Consider the following 20,716-nt stretch of genomic DNA (forward strand, 5'->3'; position numbering starts at 1 on the left):
CCTATTAAATTAAATAAGTCAATTCAAGTCTCTTAAACTCTGTGCCGGTCAAACCGTGTCGAGTATTCCGGGACGGAGGGAGTAATATTTTGTGGAGTAGCTTAGGGGGTTTTTATTCGACGTCCTATTCCGCTAAAAACGCCCTCATTATAAAAGTAAAATTACACTACTACCCCTATAAAAAATAACCCCCCTCCCTCCCTTTCCCTCCCTCCTCAGCCCCGTTATTTCCCAGAATCCCAGTTGCAAATCACCACCACCACCACCAGTCACCGCACCAAACAACGACCATTACACGACACCGCACCACACCACCACAACCACCAGAAACCGCACTACACCACCACCCTCACCGCACTGCACCACCACTACCCTCGCCGCTGCTCTGTGTGCTGGGTCCCAAATCAAATCACCACCCCCGGTTTCTGTTGTCTCGCGGAGATGCCGCCAAAGAGGGGTAAAATGGCGTCGCCGTTCATTCCTACGCCTTCTTCGCGGCCGCGAGTGGTATGTTATCGATTTTTTTTTTCAAATTTGACCCCTGTGCCGCCTAGAAAAGGCGAGTGGAGCCATGGTTGTACCGGCCCGAATTAGCGGCCGCGACCATGGTATATCCGCAGATCTTGGGTGGGTGTACCATGGCCGGAACCGCCAATCCAGGGCGGCACAACCACGGTATCATCTGCTAGTTTTGGGCGGCACTTTGTCTTTGTGAAAAAAAAAATTGAATTACTTATTTCAATTTTTATTTACAACCTCCTATGTTGAATTAGAAAAAAAAAATTAGCAAATTTAAATTAATTATTTTGCATATTCGAATTTTAATTATTATTTTTTTTTTTTTTTCGAGGGATCGAATTTTAATTAATTATTTGTTAAATATTTCTAAATTTATGAATATATGTTTGAATTTTTTTTAAGATTTTGATAATTTTAAGTTATGAACAAATTTTTAAAATTTTGTTAATTTTTTAAGAATTTCAAATTTTTTTATCAACAGTTTTTAAAATTTCAACATTTTTAAGTAATAATTTTTTTTAAAAAAAATTAAGAACCTAGTACTTCTACAAAACGAAACAACCAATTTTAAAAAAAACAAGCTAATTGCCGCTCAAAAATGGCGTGAAGATACCATGGTTGCTCGCCCAAAAATGGCGGAGCCAACCATGGTTAAGCCGCCGCAAATCTGAGGCTGAGCCATGGTTGGTTCCGCCATTTCTGGGCGAGCAACCATGGTACTTCCCCGCTAATTCTGGGCGGCATTCATAAAGAAGTTTAATAAAAAAAAAAATCGAACCTGCTGGGATGAGTCTCCCCTCATGGTCGACGAGATGGTGAAAAAGATGGTGTTGATGCGTTGGTGTAGAGGTGGACATGTTTGGGGCCAGTCGGCTACTCAACAATGGTGAAGATGGTGAAGATGATGGTGGTGTTGACAGGAGGGATGGCGGAGGTAGGGTCCTGCCGGCAGTTGTTGCGTGGTTGTGGTGAACTGGTGAAGGGGAGGGTGGTGGTGATGTTTGGGGTCTGCCAGCTCCTCAACAGTGGGGTAGGGCACAATTAGTTGCCGGAGTTTTTTTTCGCCGACCGGAGAAACGGGGATGGTAAAAGAAAACAGGATAGAATTTATAAGGGCACAATTGTCCTTACATGTAAAATACGAGGACGTTTTTAACGAACTAGGACGTCGAATAGCTATACACGTAGCTTAAAGTTAGATGATACGGAGTAGAAATGTAGAATACGGAGTAACACGGAGTACTCATGACCTCAGCGGCTCAGATCGCATATCGTCTACTACTCTACTCTAGTCTCTAGAGCGTTTATGTCTTTTTCTGTTTGCGACTGTCTCCGCACGCTGGTTTCTCTTTATACCATCCTAAAAGGCTAAAACCCTAAACCCTAAAAACCTTATAACAAATTGAATTTTCCCCTGTATCATTTCTTCCGCCATTAACGTCAATGGTACTTCGTAGATGTTAAAACGGTTACACGAAGCAGAAGAAAATTCAACATGTCACCTTTCACCTTCACTTCAACTTCAAGGTTCTTCTTCTCTCTTCAATCCCATTTCCTTAATTTTTTGAAGTTTACGATCTCTAAAATTGTTCTGTAATTTCCATATAGCAGTATAGCACTTCTCAATTGATTAGTGAATTGTTTAATAAAATGGTAATTCAAATTGGAATCAAATTTGAAAGCTGCAAACTTGTTCTGGAGTTCCAGAGATTCATAATTGCAAATTTGTAATTGGAACTTTTTTTTTTTGTGTTGTTTACATGCATCTATTACTTGCTTTGCTACGGAGGATTTTTGGAAGCTGGTATTGTGTTTGATTTGCAATTTGCTGCAAAATTTCAGAAATGTTGGGTACTTTAGATGTTTCAAAGTTTCAATTGTTTAAGGTTGGTTGGGTCGGTCAGTAGTATGTAAATTTGGGTTAATTATTTCATCATCAGTTTTCGGATTTTGCGGGTTTCTTGTTGGTAGAATTGAATTATTTATTGGTTAGCTATCATGAACAACTCTAAAATCATATGTGAAGAAATCAATGAGGTGTTCTCCTAGTTACATTTCTGGGTTGAATTATTTCTTGGTAAGCTATCATGAACAACTCTAAAATCAAATGTGAAATAAATGAGGTGTTCTCCTATCTATAATTCTGGGTTTATCTTTCATCGGAGAAGGTATAAATCATGGTTAGAGATTTATTTGGTCAATCAATGTAACAAAAACCTGTGATTTTGAATTCAGATTTTCATATAGCCTTCTGGCATTTTTAGTGGTAGAACTAAATGAGGCTCATTGCAGTATTCACAGGGAGCCAACTTGGTAACAGTATGGTGTTGTATGTCATGTCTAAACACCTTATCTGGTAGTATATGTTATAAATTTTACCCTTTGTGTCTATTATGGCTGTTATAAGTTTGTTTTCGCATTGTGAATATCTTGTTGAACAAATGGTTCTAATTTTTTAGTCATTTCACAAACCAGATTCAGAGGAAGTTTCAATAAATCGGACATACTTTTTGGGAATAGTCGCAAGTGGATTCATTCTTATGAACACAAGATACACAATCGTACTCCCACTCCTCCATTTGGTGGTACATATGATGTTACTCAAGCAAGTTGCTTTCGGCACTGGTTCAAGAACTGGCAGGAGCTAAGAAAGAACAAACTGACTGCAAGCACTTTTGGCCAGGCAATTGGGTTTTGGCCTCGTAGGAGAGTTCAATTATGGGAAGAGAAGATAGGGGCCAAAGAACCCTTCTCTGGTAACATTGCGACCGGGTATAACAATATCTATGAGGAGGAAGCTCTGGAAAGGTATAAGTTAGCAACTGGCAGGTCAGTTTTGATTCCTAAATTTCAGATTCTTAGTAACAATAACTTGAAAGATGATTGGCTTGCTGCCTCTCCTGACGGGGTCGTTCAAGAAAATTTTTATGGTTTGCCATCAGAAGGAGTGTTGGAAATTAAATGCCCTTATTTTGAAGGTGATATTAACAAAGCTTTCCCTTGGAAGCGGATCCCGCTTTATTGCATGCCACAAGCACAAGGTTTGATGGAGATACTTGATAGGGATTGGATGGATCTTTATGTTTGGACTAAAAATGGAAGTAGTTTGTTTAGGCTGGATAGAGATGGGGAATACTGGAATGTGATAAAGTTAGCTTTAGATGATTTTTGGTGGAATCATGTCCTGCCAGCAAAGGAGCTGTACAATGAGTCTAAAATAACTGATCCCTTGACTCAGTTAAGGTCGCTAAAACCAGAACCCCGGCATGAATTATGTAGTTACATAGTTTATGAAAGCAAGCGCCTTGTGGACAATGAATCTAGGCTATTGTGGCGTGAAATTCATGGTAAAATACAATATTGTTGAAGTCTGTATTGTGTCACCTATTCATGATAGCTATTGCTTGAGCCGAGAATGACAAGGGAGGTAAGGTGAGTTGTTGCTATGCTATGATGGAAGGTTGCTGTTATGTTTATTTTGTTTTGCCTTTAAATCTACATACATTGAATTTATTTTTATTAATACTGTAGGTGGATCTTATTGAAGAAATCCCAGCCCAAATCATCCATTTGGGTTCTATGTTGAGTCATTGGAAGTGTTACATTCAGCTGTAATGAGCAAGCTTTTGTCCAAGGATCAGCTTGAGGATAACTTTATCAAGTATGAGATTCTTTCTCTTCTCTGAGCATTATGGCTGATGACTGATTTGATTAAGCAAATGGCAGTTCCAGCTTCGTACAGCATTTTCTGGTGGTTTGGCTTTAAAGATACGACCCTAGGGTATGCAACTACTTTTTTTTGAAAGTTTTTTATCTAAATATTACGATGATGTGCTTTTCACATGTCTCTCCTTTTTTTTCTTGGAAGAAATGATTAATGCTTAGGTTTAGATGAAATATTTATTCAGCCTATGCAACTAGAAGGGCTAAGTGTACAAAGTGCTTTTTTTTGGCTTGGAAAGGTAACAAATCATAATGTCTCCCCTATCTCAGGGGAAGACCAAAAGCTAAAACATTAATTTAACAAAATTTGATTAGACCATCCAATATCGGATACAGGGGAGTGGAAACAGCAATCAAGGTCAGCATGGGGGGGGGGGGAGATGGCTGTTATGGAAGACAAAGAAAAGGGATGCATAGGAGAGAAGCTTGAGAAATCAAAGGATTTCTTCTCTAGAGAGAGTTCACTCCTTAAAGTTGAGAGTGTTAACATGATTCAATAAGTGTTCAAAGTGTTTAAGCTATTAGTGATTTACATGTTTTAGGCTGGGCCTTTTCTATATGCTTTACATGCATTACCAAATATCCTTTGTGATGACAATGTTAGTCATAGGTTCTTGTGGTCTTTATTCCGCTTTTCCCTATTCCAGCTCTTACTCCCTTCGTTTCATAATTCAAGGCATCCATGCCTTTTGAGATTGGATTTGATTGTTGATATTAACAAATATATGAAACTGTCAACAACCCAAATCCGTAGGTGCTGCTGAAATGATTCTTTGTTCTAGGATAATTTTTCTCCCTGGTTTGTTTTATGTTGCTATTAGCCTATAACCCTTGATGGGTTTCCTCCAACAGTTCCTAACCGGCAGTAATAGCACGTTAGTAATAGCGCATACTAAACTACTAGCCTTCCATGTATGTAACTGAATTTGACCTATATATCTTTCTGTTTATATCAAAACGACACCTTTTGCTTAAGTGATTAATTCCTATATTTACAAGATCGAATAATGTTCATTGTTCATTAAACAAGCATCTCTCATGTCTTGAGCTGATAGCCTCCTCGGTCTGTTGAACTAGTAACAACTATACCTTAAGCATCGTACTCTCCTCCATGTTTCATCACTTCCCCTCTTTATGTTGCTTTACCTGTACCGAAACTTGAATCCATTTAAAGCTGAATGTTTTTCATGAGCTGATTAACTTTATCTATTTGATCCTGTAAATCCCTTTCCTATACGTGGCATTTCCTTGGCTTATTCGTTTCCTAGTTATGTTCAATCTTGGCGTTCTCTTCTTAGTTCTTATTATTGCTTATTTACTTTATGTTTTAAAAAGAAATTAGTTTTTAACTAATAACCTTTGATATGAGTTATATATATGACCAGGAAAGTACCTTCAAAAGTCTATTATACCCCTTTCGTTCCTAATAAGTTACGCATTTTCTTTTGGCACGACAGTTAAAAATTGTTGGTAAATGTATAGAATTAAAAAACACTGCATAAGAGAAACTGTTTGACATTAAGTAAGAAGTGTTGGGATAAAAAGTGAGAGTGGTGTGTGCAAACTATTTTAGGACATTCAAGAATGGGAAATTGCAACTTTTTTGGAGTCGGACTGAGTATATCCATGATCTAACTTGCAATAAAAGAAATATTAATATAGAGTTACATATAGAAGAGATGATTAGTTGTGCTAGGACATGATTAGAAGAAATATTAATATAGAGTTACATAGAGTCGGACTTTGTTTGCGCTAGGACTTTGTACGGATATAGAAGACATGATTAGTTATCCATTGTGCTCCTTGTGACTATTATTTGTTTTCACCCTTTTAGGTTCTTATCTGATGTTTGAAGTGATCCAGCACCGCTTTCTCATGACCCATTGGGATTTATTTAATTCTATCATTATTGTAGAGCACTCATGTATTGAGAGACGTACACTTTTTTTTGAGCAGTTGAGACAAATGCTACATCTGGTTATCTTAATTTTGCAATGCAGTCATCTGGAAGAAAAACCTAGGATTGAGCAAGATAATGGACATGTTGCTTCCAATCCCCTCAGAAAGACATAACAAACTTAGCAAGCACTGTTTATGGTAAGTGGCTTGTGTATCTTGTCAGAAAGAGCTCATGCTGCAGTGGTATGTATATCTTGTCAGAAAGAGCTCATGCTGCAGTGGTATGTACATCTTGTCAGAAAGAGCTCATGCTGCAGTGGTGTGGTGTATCTTGTCAGAAAGAGTTCATGCTGCAGTGGTGTGTATATCTTGTCAGAAAGAGCTCATGCTGCAGTGGTGTGGTGTATCTTGTCAGAAAGAGTTCATGCTGCAGTGGTGTGTATATCTTGTCAGAAAGAGCTCATGCTGCAGTGGTGTGGTGTATCTTGTCAGAAAGAGTTCATGCTGCAGTGGTGTGTATATCTTGTCAGAAAGAGCTCATGCTGCAGTGGTGTGGTGTATCTTGTCAGAAAGAGTTCATGTTGCAGTGGTGTGTGTAAGCCAGAGACGAGAAACCCGGAAGAACAGTTTCAGAAAGAAAGTGGCTTGGTTACAAGTTGCAGTCGCTCTAAAGGCGTTTCTTTTCATAGAATCCGATTGGCTTTCCTGGATCACAAGTGATTCGTATTGCTGTGCTATGTTGTTTTTGCCTTTCCTGGATCAGAAGTGATTGGTATTGCTGTGCTATGTTGTTTTTGCCCTTTATTACTCGCCCTTTTCGGCCATGCCTATGTGTTATATATCATTGTGTCCATAATGGATTTATTTTTGTGATTTACGGATTATATACGAAGTATATTGTTAATACAGACTACTTTATATTATAAAAATACGAATTTATATATTGCATTGATGATTTTGTCACTAAACTTGGTGATGTTTTGATATACTATCTGAAAATTTTGAGAAAGGTTCAAAGCACAATAGCACATAATCACATATGCCAAATTGCATATGAAGTAGGAGTACATATGTACCTCCTTTAATCTAAGTAAAGGCCTATGTCACAGTTTAAATATGTGTATTGTGTTATTAACCTTTTGATATTGTTAGCCTTGCTGATTTGCCTGGTTGCCTCGCATCAAATCCCCCTTTCCTTATTTCCTTATCCCCAGAACCTCATGTGTTAGAAATAAAGTTTTTTTTTTCTTTACGTGCGAATGAGACAGAAAAGCAAATATAAATTACGAATAGGGGTGGGGAATCGTACCTTTTTTATAAAAAAAAAAATAAAAAAAATTACTTGAGTAAAACTTGGGTCACTAATGACAAATTATTACACCACAAAAACTATTAACTGACTAATTTATAAATACTGGTGTTCAAAATGAATTGTGGTTGACTAAAACGACATTTTACTATATCAAACAATAATTACATTTTTCGAAAATGAACCATTTTAAATAAATTGTATCTACCCATGAAAAATAGTGACCAGTAACTACTTAGCTTGTAATCTAGTGTATATCTGTACCCGAGAAATTTCAAAACAATCACTTTGATTGGCATATCAAGTGGCATTCTCGTAATTATAATGGAAAAATATACAATCTAAAAATTAAGATGTATAATATATTTGATATTTTTAAAAAATAAAAATGAAAGAAATTAATTTTAGTATAAAAAGATATTGTATATTTAAATTTAAATATGTAGATTGTATATTTTGACAATTTATTTACTAAAATACCCCTTGATATGTTTCACTCGCCAATCATGGAGATTGACTGGGCGGCCCCTATGAGAGTATGAGGTAGATCATCACAAGATGCTTTAAGAAATAAGGAACTCATTCACTATGAGTTAATTCTTGTACATCCATCAAGAGCTTCAACTTATGTTCATTTGCATCAAAATACGGAGTACTTCACATCATTCCTTCGTTTATGCTACTTTTCTCTTTGGTTGAAGGCTTAATTGTATCATTGATCCTACCAATGTTTTCCATTCTCCACTTCTACTCACTCAAGGCTTCGAATATTGGATATAATGAGGCTTCTCAATGTACCTACTTTAAGGCTTTATTGGTCTTTTTCTCTTTCTTCAACATTACGGAGTAGATTTTTACATAATATATTGCTTAATTTTTCTACCGGCCCCCTCTTAAAATCGTTCAAGGTCCGCCACGGACTCCTCCAGTATCTGTTGTATATTTTTTTTGAGGGAATATCTGTTGTATACTTACTCTGTATATTATTGCAAACAGAAAGTTATTTCCTACAATTTTAATACAATTTTTCATCGAAATATTATATCTCTAGAAGTTATGACTCTTTTAGATTGGTTACACCACACTCTATAACCCTTTGCACCCTAACCACAATAGCTCCATGTTCAAGTTTATCATCACTTGTATGTGTAATTGGGTATGCATATAATTCGGACAATCCAATAAACTCAAACTAGTATAATCAACGGTTTTTCCATATCGAACCTCAAAAGATAACTTGAAGTTAGGAGCTAAATGATGAGAATGATTTACCAAGTCACAAGCCATTACAAGTTCCGCCCAACTATATGTTCCCAAATTAACTTGAAGCATACATTTAGCCCTCTCTGAGAAATTCTATTTATCTACTTTACAACCCTATTGTGTTGAGGTTTACCGAGCAAATATCATGATTTAGACAATACTTTGAAACTTAACTGAATTTTTTTGATTAAAACTTATATAGAACAAGATATTAAAGCATAATTATCTAACTAATAACTCTAAACGTCCGTCCTTACACGAAAAAGGAAAAAAAAAGAGTGTTGACCACTAAAAAAACCTGAACGGAAGGGAGGGTTTTAACAATTATATACTTCCTCCGTTCCGGATACTCACAACGGTTTGACTGGACACGATTGTTAATGCACAACTTTGACCATTAATATCTTTAATTATATATTATAAAAACTTTAAAATATTAATATTTTGAAAATATATATTAAGATGAAGCAAACAATATATTATATGTTAACACTTGTTTTCATATACTAAAAATAAGTTAGGGTCAAAGTGAATTATGTGAATATTGCAAAAAGTCAAATCGTTGCGAGTATTCCGGGACGGAGGGAGTATCCCTCAAAGACCTTTCCAAAGCCGAGTACAGAACTCGGCCATCAACAAGCAAATCATCACCATGTCCATCGCGACAGGGCAATATAAATTACAAATGGGGGCGGGGGGATTCGAACCTGAGACCTATCGTACACAGGCCCTCAATCTTAACCACTGGGCCAAGACATCATTGGTTTAGATCATCCCTAAATGATTGCTCTATTACTATAAAAGATGGATTACAATTTTACTGTCAAACAAATTACATTAGGTTTACCGCTTTTGTCTCTTCTCAATTCTACACAAACAAATCTTAATAAAGCACTATTTGTATATGGACAAAAAACAAGGGACGGAGTCACGGAGGGAGTAGTTTGTACTAAAGTTTTCGGAACGGGAAGCACAAAATCTTGCTTACAAGGAGTAAACGTTATTCGGGTGTTTTGGCAGAACCTTTTAATCGAGAAGAGGATTGGCGAACATTTTTCCACGCTAGGGCTTTAGTTTCGCACCCAAAAACCTTGAATCAAAACCAGCAACAATGTCGATCGGAAGATTAGCGAGAACTCGAGTTCTTGAATCTTCACCGAAATCGATTGCTCTTGCAACTACCAGTGCTTCTCGTCAATTCTTCACAAATTCTTCGTTATTTGGATCGCTAAATTCCACCATTACTAGTTCTTCTTCATCTCCGGTTCTCAATCAACCTACCTTTTCACAAATTAATGCAAGTAGAGGAATCTCCAGTGTTTCGTCTCCGTTTTCGGTTCTGAATCAGTCTTCTTCCGTCTCCTCTAATCAACCCTCACCTCAATTTACTCAATCGCGCAATTTCTCTAGTGGTCGTCACTTCGATCCTTATGAGAGGTATTATTTCTTGTTTTTAATGCTGTTTTTTTTCTTTATTGTGTTCTTAGTTGTTCTTGAAATTGTCTAAATATGATTTTGAAATTCCGAAGTTGTGAAGTTATTAGCGATATTTTTGGAATATTGAAGTAATTATTGTTTCGTAATTTTTTATTTGGATTGTATTTTTTAAAAATTATGCAATCCGCACAAAATTATCTGTAGTGGCAATGAAGTTTGTGTAATTGTAATGGAATGTTTGCTTATCACCTCCATTGTACATTTGTGTGTGATTTTCTAAGAAATATTTCCTTTAACCACAGATGCTTAGTGTTAATATTTCAGATAGGATTAGAGATCTTAAGTTATTGGAAGTGGTAATTTAGTTTGTGTTCTGTAATTTGCAACGAAATGTTTGCTTAGGTTGACTTCATTACCTCACGAAATGTTTGCTTAGGTTGACTTCATTACCTCGGAAACGCTTCTGGATCCACTGTAAACTTGTTTGTTGGCCGAGACTATGTCTTGGATGGTGATTGGTTAACATATTAAGCGGTAGATACAAGTATGATTTTGGAGGTGTTATAGCGAGTTTTGTGGAATTCCTTTTGTTAGTATGTTAGAGATGTAACTTGCTAGCGGCTTGTTTTCTTGAGTAGGTATATGAGAAGGACAGCTATCAATTGGGGTGTAAGATTTGTGCCTCAACAAGAAGCATATGTCATTGAACGTTTTGGAAAGTTCAGTACGGTTCTTGAAGCAGGGTTGCATGTGCTTATACCTCTTGTGGATCGAATAGCATACATACACTCACTGAAAGAACAGACCATCGAAATTCCAGAGCAGCCTGCTGTTACAACCGACAATGTTAGCATTAGGGTGAATGGTGTCCTCTTTGTCAAGGTATCTTGTTATTTTTTTGTATTTGGTATTTTTTTGCATTTGGATTGGTGTTATGTTGTTTTACTTGTACTGAACTTTGAATGGTAAATCGTAGGTTATTGATGCAGAAAAGGCGTCATATGGCAATGATAATGTCCTTTATGCAGTAACTCAGTTAGCACAAACTGTGATGCGTAGTGCTATTGGAAAAATGCCACTTGACAAAACCTTTATGGAGAGAGACACTTTAAATGCAAACATTGTGGTATGGTTCTTATTGCCCTGCCTTTATTTCGTTGATAATATACCTTAGTCTTTGATGATTGACTCTTGTATTTTCTCCGTGTTTGTGGTGAATGACCTTGTTTTCTCAGTAGAGTTTTATATGGTGCTTTGATGTGTAAACTATGTATAAGCAAGTTTATATTTTAAATGAATTAGTGCAGAAGCTTATCTTTTGAATGAATTAGATAGAAACAAAAGCTTGTATGAGTAACTAGCGCTGCATTTTGATTCTGTTATCTAAAGGAGTTAAGATGTTCAGTTTTTACGGCCGATGAGAAACTCTATTTGTAAGGAATACACTCCATTTTCATGCAATTGACGACACAAAGGTCATTTATATATCTCTTAATGTCACCAATCAAAAATTTGTTTTGTACGACATGACATTCTCTATGAAATTATTGCAAGTTAAAAGTTCAAATGTTGCTAACAAGTTTGGCAAGTTATGGCGAGTTTGAGTGATGTTAGGCCGGGATAATGCTTGTTTTTGCTAACATTTGACTGATATTCTCTTGTTAAATGGAAAAAGTACCATACCTTAAGTTGTTGCCTAACTTTTCTTGGCTCGCTACATTTTGCTTAAGGACTTGCATTAAGATGTACTACTACGAGTATTTCAGAGAGATTTGTCTGACACATTATAAAATTATATTAATCAGGAAGCTATCAATGATGTTGCTTCACAATGGGGTCTTGTCTGTCGTCGTTATGAGATAAGTAAGATAATTTTTATCTTCACCTTAAAATATTGCCTTTTTGTTTCTTATTCTTTTTTCAAAACAATCTGATCGATCTTGTATTCAATTCTTCAGGGGATATTATTCCGCCTCCTGGGATAAGAGAAAGCATGGAAAAGCAAGCTGAAGCCGAGAGGTTGAAAAGAGCCTTAGTCATTGAGGCAGAAGGTTTGTTCTAGACTTCTAGCTTTACCCTTCTTTATCTTAGAAGGTGTGTCGCTTATATGTTTCCAGAGTTTGCATGTAGAACCGGTAAGTGTAGGCTCTTATATACACATCATCACGAGCTGAACTCCAATACTGTGTATCATTTGTTGGCTACTGGAGTTTGTCCGTCTTGCCTAGTTAATTGATCCTGTGTCACCCTATACATAATCATGGTGCTATTGGCTCTAGTTACATGCACGTACTTTGTTCTGTCAGATGAATGGCGCTATAAAATTTTCTGATGTTTCAATTGTCAATTTTCTTTCAGTTTCTCCCTTGTAGAAGCATATAATACTTTCTGATGTTACAGACTATCTATCTTACTTCTGTCACAGTGTCACTTAACTATATGCTGTGTTTTATGCCCTTCTGTTGCCGAAAGTGATCCTAAGTTTCATGACTAATATGTTAGATTATGGTATGATTTGGGCAAAAACACATTATGGTTGAGTGTAGGAAAATGTATTATGTGGGTAGTTTTCTGGTTTTCATAGATATTAAGTTGTTAACATAATAAATGGATTAAAAGAGTTATGAGACATACTTTTTTCCATTTTACTTGTGTAATGTAACTCGCTCTCGATAGTAAACAAGAAAAGCTGTTGAATCCGCACTCTAAGCCCTAACACAACATATATTTTTACAAGTTAATTATGTTTGATAACAAGATTTTTCCATAATTCCTGCAGAAGTTGCTTGTAGCTTATCAAACCTCACCATGCAACAACACTTCTTCTAATGGCTTTTATTTTCTATGTTCTTTAGCTTAATGGTTCATGGATGTGGCTGTCTTACTCCCCTAGACAATTACATTTTTAGCATCAAGTTCTTGAATTATGTCTTTGATAATGTCATCATCCGAAATATACCAGTATACTTAGGTTTCTACTTCAGCATTGGTCTAGCAAAACAAGATAGTCTCTTATTGTTTGAGGATGAGTTTGTTTTGGCACTTTGCCCCTGACACCAACGAAAGATATATTTAATGAATCAATCAGCATACCTACATGTGTTAAAATCCTCATAACTTAACTGGATTTGTCAAGTGAGCTCCAAGTTTGAGCAAACTGCTAGTATCGGGCTCCATTGTTAAATTTGGTTTCTTTTCCCTTCTGCAGGAATGCTAGAATTACTCCCCCATCCCCCGTTATTGATTAGGAAATTAACTTTGTCTGGGGACAACCTTTTACGCTCAAATGTTTATTTTTGTGTCATATAGGAAGGAAAGAAGCTGTCATATTAACTTCAGATGCTGCAAAGATGGACTCAATTAACCGGGCAACAGGTCTATGTTATATCTTGGTGCCATTGAATTTGTGAATTCGGTTAGTCATTTAGCTGTTACTTAATTATTTGTTTAAAATGGTTGTGTATACAGGTGAAGCTGAAGCCATCCGTATTATTTCTAATGCTCTTCAAGGAAACGAGGGTCAAGCGGTAATATCTCAGTGCTCTTTTAGTTACTGTAGCAATTAACAAATTTTGGTATTCATCAACCCTGTCAAATTTTGTAGGCTGCAAGCCTTAAGTTGGCTCGAGACTATGTGCAAGCTTTTAACAACATGGCTAAGGAGGTATACTATTGACCTATATAGTTGCTCTTGCTCGTTTATTTAAAGTGTTCAACATGAAGTTTCATTAGTATGATTCTGACATTTTTGTTGCTACTGCAGTCTACGACCATAGTACTTCCTGCATCACTCAATGATGTTTCTAGCACGATGGCAATGGGCCTTTCTCTCTACAAGAACATGATCGCGGGTACTCCGGGAAAGAAGACACCTTATGCGCCTTACAATCCAGCATCATCAGGCGCTCATAATGAAGCTAAAGATGATAATGATGTTTCTTCCGAGGAAGGAAAACCTGTCTTTTCACTCCAAAGCACGAAGAAAACTGAATAAAGAGGATCACAAGACATATGAAGAATACTTGTTTACAGTTTGTTAAATAGAGAGGAGAACTAGGATATTTTTGCTGAGATGCAATTGTCTCATTCATTTAGCATTAAGGTACATTATCAAATTTTGCTTAACAGTTTTGTTTAGTTTGATATGTTTCGGTTAACAGTGAAGCTTGTCCTCTTTTACCTCACATTTTGTCGAAATTTGCCCGCCTAGTCGGAATAATGTTTTGAACAAATTGTGTTTTTATTTCCCCCTCTTTAGCTACAAAGCCATGAAGGTATAAGAACAAACGTGAAGTACTTACAAAGTTTATAATGCCTCTCCCGTTTAAGGCTCCGTTTGGTAGGGTGTAAAACGTTTTCATGGAAAATGATTTTCTTATTTTTCAACCATTTTACGTTGTTTGGTTGGGTAACGGATGTAAAACAATTTTCCATACTCCCTCAAAGATGGAAAACCCTTTTCCATTTGAAAGGGAGGGAAATCACTTTTCCTTCTTTACTCCTTACCTCCCTCTCCTTTCTTCCCCTCAATCTTCACCATCTTCTCCCATTTTCCTTTAATGTACCAAACAAAGGAAAACTAGTTTGGAATTGTGTTTTTCATTGAAAAATGTTTTCCATGAAAAATCATTTTACAATGAAAACGTTTTACGCACTACCAAACAGAGCCTAAGCGAAGGTGTCGAAAATCCTTAAATTGTGCCTTCTACTTCTTTTATGATCGAAAAGACAAAATAGGTCATTACCAAATGCAACAAATGCAACAAAAAAATGCACAAGATCGTAATAGCACAAATGCACAAGATCATACACAAGAAGCAACTCAAAAAATTCATTTCCAATACAATAATCCGTTAATTACATACATAAAAATCAATTATCGTCTACAACACCCTATAATCAAATCATTTGCTCAATTACATACATTAATCCCTTCCAAAAGAATTAGTACAAATCACAAAGAATTCCTTCAAAATTTCAAAGTAAACCACAAAGAACAGAAAACCCCAATACAATAAGCCATATCAGATGAACCAACAGAAAAGCTTGACCCGACAATGGACCCGACCCACCACTTCCCACCTCACAATAGCCTAACTTTGCGACCCGAGTACCCGAGCAATAAGCATCCGCGCAACCGCACCAGTAGGTAACCCCATTTTCGCCGCAAACTGGGTCGGGTCGAAAACATTTAACTGGGCAAGATTTTGGGGAAGATTCTTCAGGCGAGCATAACTTAGCATCTCCGGCGAAATCGGTGGGTAATCGAATGACGGAAGGTTGGGTGTCACATTTTGCGATTTGGGTAAAGGTGATTAAGAGGAGAGAGAGGAATAGGAAAGAGAAATTGGAAAATTGGGGAAACATATTGAAATTTAGGGTTTGAGAGGAACTGGAAATGGGGGTCCTCAAACCCTAGAAATGAAATTGGGGGAAAATGAGAATATCGGAATTTTGGGGAAGAAGATGAGAGAGAAAATGGTATGGTGTGGTATGATCTGGTCAGATGGTGGGTGGGTGAGTGGGTTGGTTGGTTTTCTGGTTTTCCTTTTCGGAATTTCGCAAGCTGTTGTAGGCTGGTTTGTTTTTTTTTCCTTGAAAGGGAAAAGGAGGAAGATGCCGTTGGTAGGAGAATCAAGAATGTTCTTTTTTGCAGTATTTTCTTACCAAGTCTTTGTCTTTGTGTTGCTGATTCTTTCCTGTGTATTGAAGTTTCACCTTTGCATAATGTGAAATGTGAAAAATAGACGCGTTAATTAAACAAAACTATAATATTTTTTTTGGTGTAATTAAACAAAACTGTAATGACATAATGTGAAATGGGGTCATTACTGATTAGTCAAGTGGGGTACTAATCTTCTCTCTCCTCCAATATCCCATCGCCTCCTCAACCACCGTATAACCCACCACTCCACCACCACCTTATTAACCCCTTTGATAAGAGAAAGTTTTGGTTGCCATTAGAGGGGACAACGAAGGCGACGACGGGAAGAGAGAAGATTTAGAGATCGTTGAGCGCCGGCGGATAAGGAGAGAAAATATGGTGGTGGTGGTTTCGGTGATGGTGGTTGTGAGTAAAGATGATTGTGACCCGACCCGAAACGAAAAAAACCCGGCCCAGCCCGAGCACGGGAAAAGCACGGTCCGATACGGACACGAAGTCGTTGGTCGCGCCTGGGCTTTAATTTTTTGGAAAAAGCACGACAAGACACGACACAACTCGGCCCGACACGACAAAGCATGCTAAATTTAATAAAATTAGCCTTAAGCACAACGGGGTAACCCGGCCCGGCACAAAAGCCAGTGGGCTTCAGGCCGGGCCTGGACCCTATTTGAACTTTTCGGACCGACCCGACACGATACAATATGGTCTGGCGTGGGCCCGGTCCGGTTAGGCACACGATCCAAAGCCCGACCCGGCCCACAACCATCCTTTGTTGTGAGGAGAAAGTAAATTTTAATTTAATATTATAATGTGAAAAATAATTGACGTAAGAATTGAGCATGTGAATTGGGCATGTGAATTGGGCCATAGGAGTGGCCGTTTAAATGACTAATATTTCATGGATCAGATTTGAATATTACACGAAGTCCAGATCAATTTTGTTGTAATGTTTCTTTCCACCACAAGCCTATAAACTCAGTCGAAGGAACATGGAAGACACCGTGAAAAGTGAAAACTTCACATAATCGTAACGATATTCCAACTCTTCTTCAACAGTTCAACAATCTGACTTATGCGTTTTTAGGGAACCTAATCAGCCAACAGACCGTATTGCAAATGTTAGACATCTTATTAGCTCTCATATGTAGGTTGACCACTGTAATAGCCCAAATTTACTTTTAATCATAATTCATAAACAATGACTAATTAAGACATCCTTGTGTGGAGAGGCTCCTAATACATTTCTTCTTACCTTTCTAAAAACGCAAGTAAGTAAAAAGTGTTTTCTACATGTCTTTATTTATTAACTATTTCAAAATCGGTTTTCTTTTTACTTAAAAAGTTGTCCATGTAAAAAGGGAGAAAGAATTGAAAACAAAATTTTGGAAACAATGAAGGAGTAAGTTTAGAGTTTGATAAAAACTACTCCATTCTACGAAGTATTAAAATTGGGATGTGAAATTAATAAAAGTAACATTGAAAAAACATAATGATATAATTAAATAAAAATTAAATAAAAAAATACAAAAGGGTGACATATATGGAGTAAATAGATCTTTTCTTATTTAAAATATTAGTATAGATATTGTCGATCTTGTCATGTTTTAAAACGTCTTTCATATTATCCTTTCGAAATCAGAAAAATTACCATGTAACGTCATTATCGTTAATTCGTTATACTTATACATAAGAAGAAAATGCAATTGTTTGTACCACTACTCCACTCTCCACTATGCATTCACCGTTTACGTGCACTATCAAGCTAAAATTCGTCTAATGTAGTAGTGTAGTACGAAGTAAATCTTTAATAGAAAAACCCTAACAAACCCCTCCATAATGAATTAATAAAAAAAAATTAAATTGCACTGTTGAAACTTTTTAGGCATTCTTGATCCCAAGTTTCCTCTAGATGCAAAAGGCATTAACCAAGTCCCCAGAAAATTAACCATCTATTGCAATAAGAAAATTGTACCTATACAATGTACTCCGTACTTGGTTAAAATCACTGTTACCTGATTCCCTAGTATGAGACTAGGTATGAGATTGCAATTCGCTACCTACGTTGCTAAGTTAGATCAAAATTGTACCATTTTCATGTTATAATTCGCCTTTTCGGTTCGCGGTTCGTGCGGTAATTAGAGAATTAGGTGACACTTATTAAAATAGTTGTCGTCATTTACCCGTCATATTTAGTACTTTGTTTACTAATAAACATTAACGATATGTATCTCACATAAAGTGATTTTTTCTAAAGAAATGCAAATTCATATAAAAAACGGTTTGACAAGTTCTTATTCGTAAGACTAAACAAGTAACATATCATCGACGAAGGTAAAAACTAAATGTTCAGACCGTTTGACAAAAAAAACTTGTTTATTATCGATCGACTGATTATTTTGTTTAACGGTTGTAATTAACCAACTAAAAAGGTTGTTAAAGAAAAAAACGTTGTCCGTATGAAAAGGTCATGCAAAAACCAGCCACTAATAGAATAGCAAAAGCCTAAGAAAAAGGATGAGAAAGTTGCGCTTTGGTGATGCACTACTGTCTATGTTTAGAGTTACTCTTTTATTTCATCCTATAAGAGATACCTTCTTCCATTTTCTATAGCAGCCTCATTTGTGGAATAAAACAATCTAAGCTTTCAATAAATTTATTAACATTCAACCAAGTTTTTCTTACATTTCTCTCACCTCCTAATACTCGGCCCGAGTCGTCCTCCTTTACAACCCACTTCGACGATCATGGGCGGCTGTGCTAGCAAACCTAAGGACTTGGACGTCAACGAGCTTGTGCCCGCTGAGGCTCCTGCTGCTGATAAGCCTGAGGCCGAGCCTGTTGCACAGGTATGCACCATTAGTCTATTTCTTATGTAATGTAATTCTTACATGTATCTTTAAAGATGGTCGTGGGTTGGGCCGTTCTTTGGGCCGAGCCCACGTGCCTTGACCTGAATAGGCACGGCCCATCACAAGCCCTCTTGTTACTTGCCGGTCCGTGCCAAAAATTTCAAAAATACAGTCAAGATACGTCCCAAACACGTGCCCTCACACTGTCCCGTGTCGGGGCCAAATATTTCAAAAGTGCAGCCCAGACACGACCCAAACCCACGTGCAGGGACGTCGTGCATAAATCTAATTTCACTCAATTTAACATGGTTTGTCGTGCTTTTTCCCAAAAAATGGGCTAGGGCCCAACCCACGACTTCGTGCTAGCGCAGAGCCGTCCTTTCCCGTGCTGGGCCGTGCCATGCCTCAGGGCGGCGTGGCAGAGTGCCATCTTTACATATTACGTACTCCCGTATTATTGACAGCATAATATTATCAACTATTTATGTTAATGCAATGCCTACCTTTGTTAATGACTTTATATGTGTGTTGTTACTATAGGAAAATAATGGAGGTGAAGAGACAAAAACAGAAGAGCCCTTGGTAGATATCCCTGTAACCACAGAAGAAGCTAAAGAGTCCTCAGAATCAACGCCATCAGAAGAGCCTACAGAGGTAGCAGAAACCAAGGCCGAGGAGAAGGTGGAGGCTGAAGAAAAGACCGAGGCTAAGGCCGAGGCTGAAGAAAAAACCGAGGCTAAGGCTGAGGAAAAAACCGAGGCCAAAGCTGAGGAAAAGATCGAGGCCAAAGCTGAGGAAAAGACGGAGGCTGGGGTAATTCCTGCAGCTGAGGTAGCTGTCGCCTCTGAGACAGAGAAGGCCCCTGAACCAGTAGAAGAAGCTAAGGTTGTTGAGGCTCAAACCTCACAAGACAAAAGTGATGCACCTCTTGTTACAATGTAACATTAGCTATATTTAATTACATTGTACTTTAAGTGCACAGATTTTAAGATACCTGAGTGAAAATTCTTTTTTGTAATTGGTACAGCATGTAGTGAGTGTTTGCATCAAATCCCAAATAAAAATATTTTTTTTCCAAATCTGCTTCTGTTATGTTCTGTTCAGGTATTTCTGGGTGTAGATGTAGGTGATCTGTTTTACTAGATACTCGAAAAGGCAACATCAAAACTAGACTCTTATCCTAAGATTGAATCAATACAGTTTCAAGATATTGGTGAAAATAACTCAAGTACTCAACCAGGTTGTCTTGAAAATAACTAGTTAAAAACCAAAATATCCAGCAAAATCTACACTAAGCAACATTTTTCAAATGTCATCAATGTCACAAAGGCATTTTATTTCTTGTTTCTTTATCCAGTCCAGGAACTTACAGTAAGTGCTGAGCATCAACCCTGAAAAAAAGGCAGCAAATCGCCAAATCCTGTCACCTGTAGTCTATGGTTCTATCAAATCTGTGAATATATAGCAAAAAAACAATAAAGTTAGCCTAACAAAGACCATATAAGTCAAGAAAATATACAGATTATCCATATGCCTTGGCATCTTGAACATTCTTTCATTGATTGCCCATTTCTGACCTAAAGATTTTGTCTCTAAAAACTGTTTTTGTATCTTGATGAGCAATCAGACAGCTTGAAGCAACAGATTCAGATGTAAAAAAAAAAGTTCAGCGTTTTTCTTCATGAGTCCTTGATCTAAAATTACTGAACCTGCAATCATGAAACTATGGAAGAAGACAATGTCATAGGCAAGGGCTGCACCTACACCCTCTGTATCCCTGGTTCGAGAACAACCCAGAACATCCCAATTTCTACATTATCTTACTATGCATTATGGTTACATCTGGGTTTGTTACATTCAAAACAGCTGCAAGGATAGAAGTCAGTGAAGTAACAATTTATTATCACCTGTTGAGGTGTTTGAAAATTTCAGTCTAAGTAGCAATGAGACCAAATTCATGCTTAAAATAGGGTGCACAGATTGCAGTTTTGTGATGGAGCATACAGAAATTTGATCAAAACTGCTCGACAGGCGATATCCCTCTGAAACCCT

The 20,716-nt window shown here is 37.2% G+C and overlaps 4 protein-coding genes across 12 annotated transcripts; 3 read left to right on the forward strand and 1 right to left on the reverse strand.

Moving 5' to 3' along the window:
* Positions 1–1,801: 1,801 nt before the first annotated feature.
* Positions 1,802–7,082, forward strand: LOC110797815 (uncharacterized). 9 transcript variants are annotated; one of them, XM_056838537.1, is made up of 5 exons: positions 1,803–2,046; positions 2,995–3,951; positions 4,051–4,300; positions 6,077–6,339; positions 6,441–7,082. In XM_056838537.1, exons 1-2 carry the CDS (start codon positions 2,015–2,017, stop codon positions 3,884–3,886), a joined length of 924 nt encoding a protein of 307 aa, XP_056694515.1. In that variant the 5' UTR covers positions 1,803–2,014; the 3' UTR covers positions 3,887–3,951; positions 4,051–4,300; positions 6,077–6,339; positions 6,441–7,082. The 9 variants fall into 9 exon arrangements, with proteins under 9 accessions (XP_021858639.1, XP_056694515.1, XP_056694516.1 ...); XM_056838538.1 differs by having other exon boundaries at positions 6,243–6,339; XM_022002962.2 differs by having other exon boundaries at positions 4,051–4,180; positions 4,246–4,300; positions 6,077–7,082.
* A 2,584-nt stretch (positions 7,083–9,666) lies between these two features.
* On the forward strand, positions 9,667–14,314 carry LOC110797849 (uncharacterized). The gene is made up of 9 exons (XM_022002977.2): positions 9,667–10,150; positions 10,789–11,032; positions 11,127–11,276; positions 11,956–12,013; positions 12,109–12,201; positions 13,460–13,525; positions 13,619–13,677; positions 13,755–13,814; positions 13,914–14,314. The coding sequence occupies exons 1-9, from the start codon at positions 9,825–9,827 to the stop codon at positions 14,142–14,144; spliced, it is 1,287 nt and encodes a 428-aa protein (XP_021858669.1). The 5' UTR covers positions 9,667–9,824; the 3' UTR covers positions 14,145–14,314.
* A 643-nt stretch (positions 14,315–14,957) lies between these two features.
* On the reverse strand, positions 14,958–15,659 carry LOC110796735 (uncharacterized). Its single transcript, XM_022001824.2, has one exon. The coding sequence runs from the start codon at positions 15,515–15,517 to the stop codon at positions 15,128–15,130; it is 390 nt and encodes a 129-aa protein (XP_021857516.1). The 5' UTR covers positions 15,518–15,659; the 3' UTR covers positions 14,958–15,127.
* Positions 15,660–18,450: 2,791 nt separating this feature from the next.
* On the forward strand, positions 18,451–19,743 carry LOC110780012 (uncharacterized). Its single transcript, XM_022002996.2, has 2 exons — positions 18,451–18,661; positions 19,205–19,743. Exons 1-2 carry the CDS (start codon positions 18,560–18,562, stop codon positions 19,604–19,606), a joined length of 504 nt encoding a protein of 167 aa, XP_021858688.1. The 5' UTR covers positions 18,451–18,559; the 3' UTR covers positions 19,607–19,743.
* The last annotated feature ends 973 nt before the right edge of the window (positions 19,744–20,716 follow it).

Source organism: Spinacia oleracea, chromosome 3 (genome assembly GCF_020520425.1).
Source record: "Spinacia oleracea cultivar Varoflay chromosome 3, BTI_SOV_V1, whole genome shotgun sequence".
Taxonomy (NCBI): domain Eukaryota; kingdom Viridiplantae; phylum Streptophyta; class Magnoliopsida; order Caryophyllales; family Amaranthaceae; genus Spinacia; species Spinacia oleracea.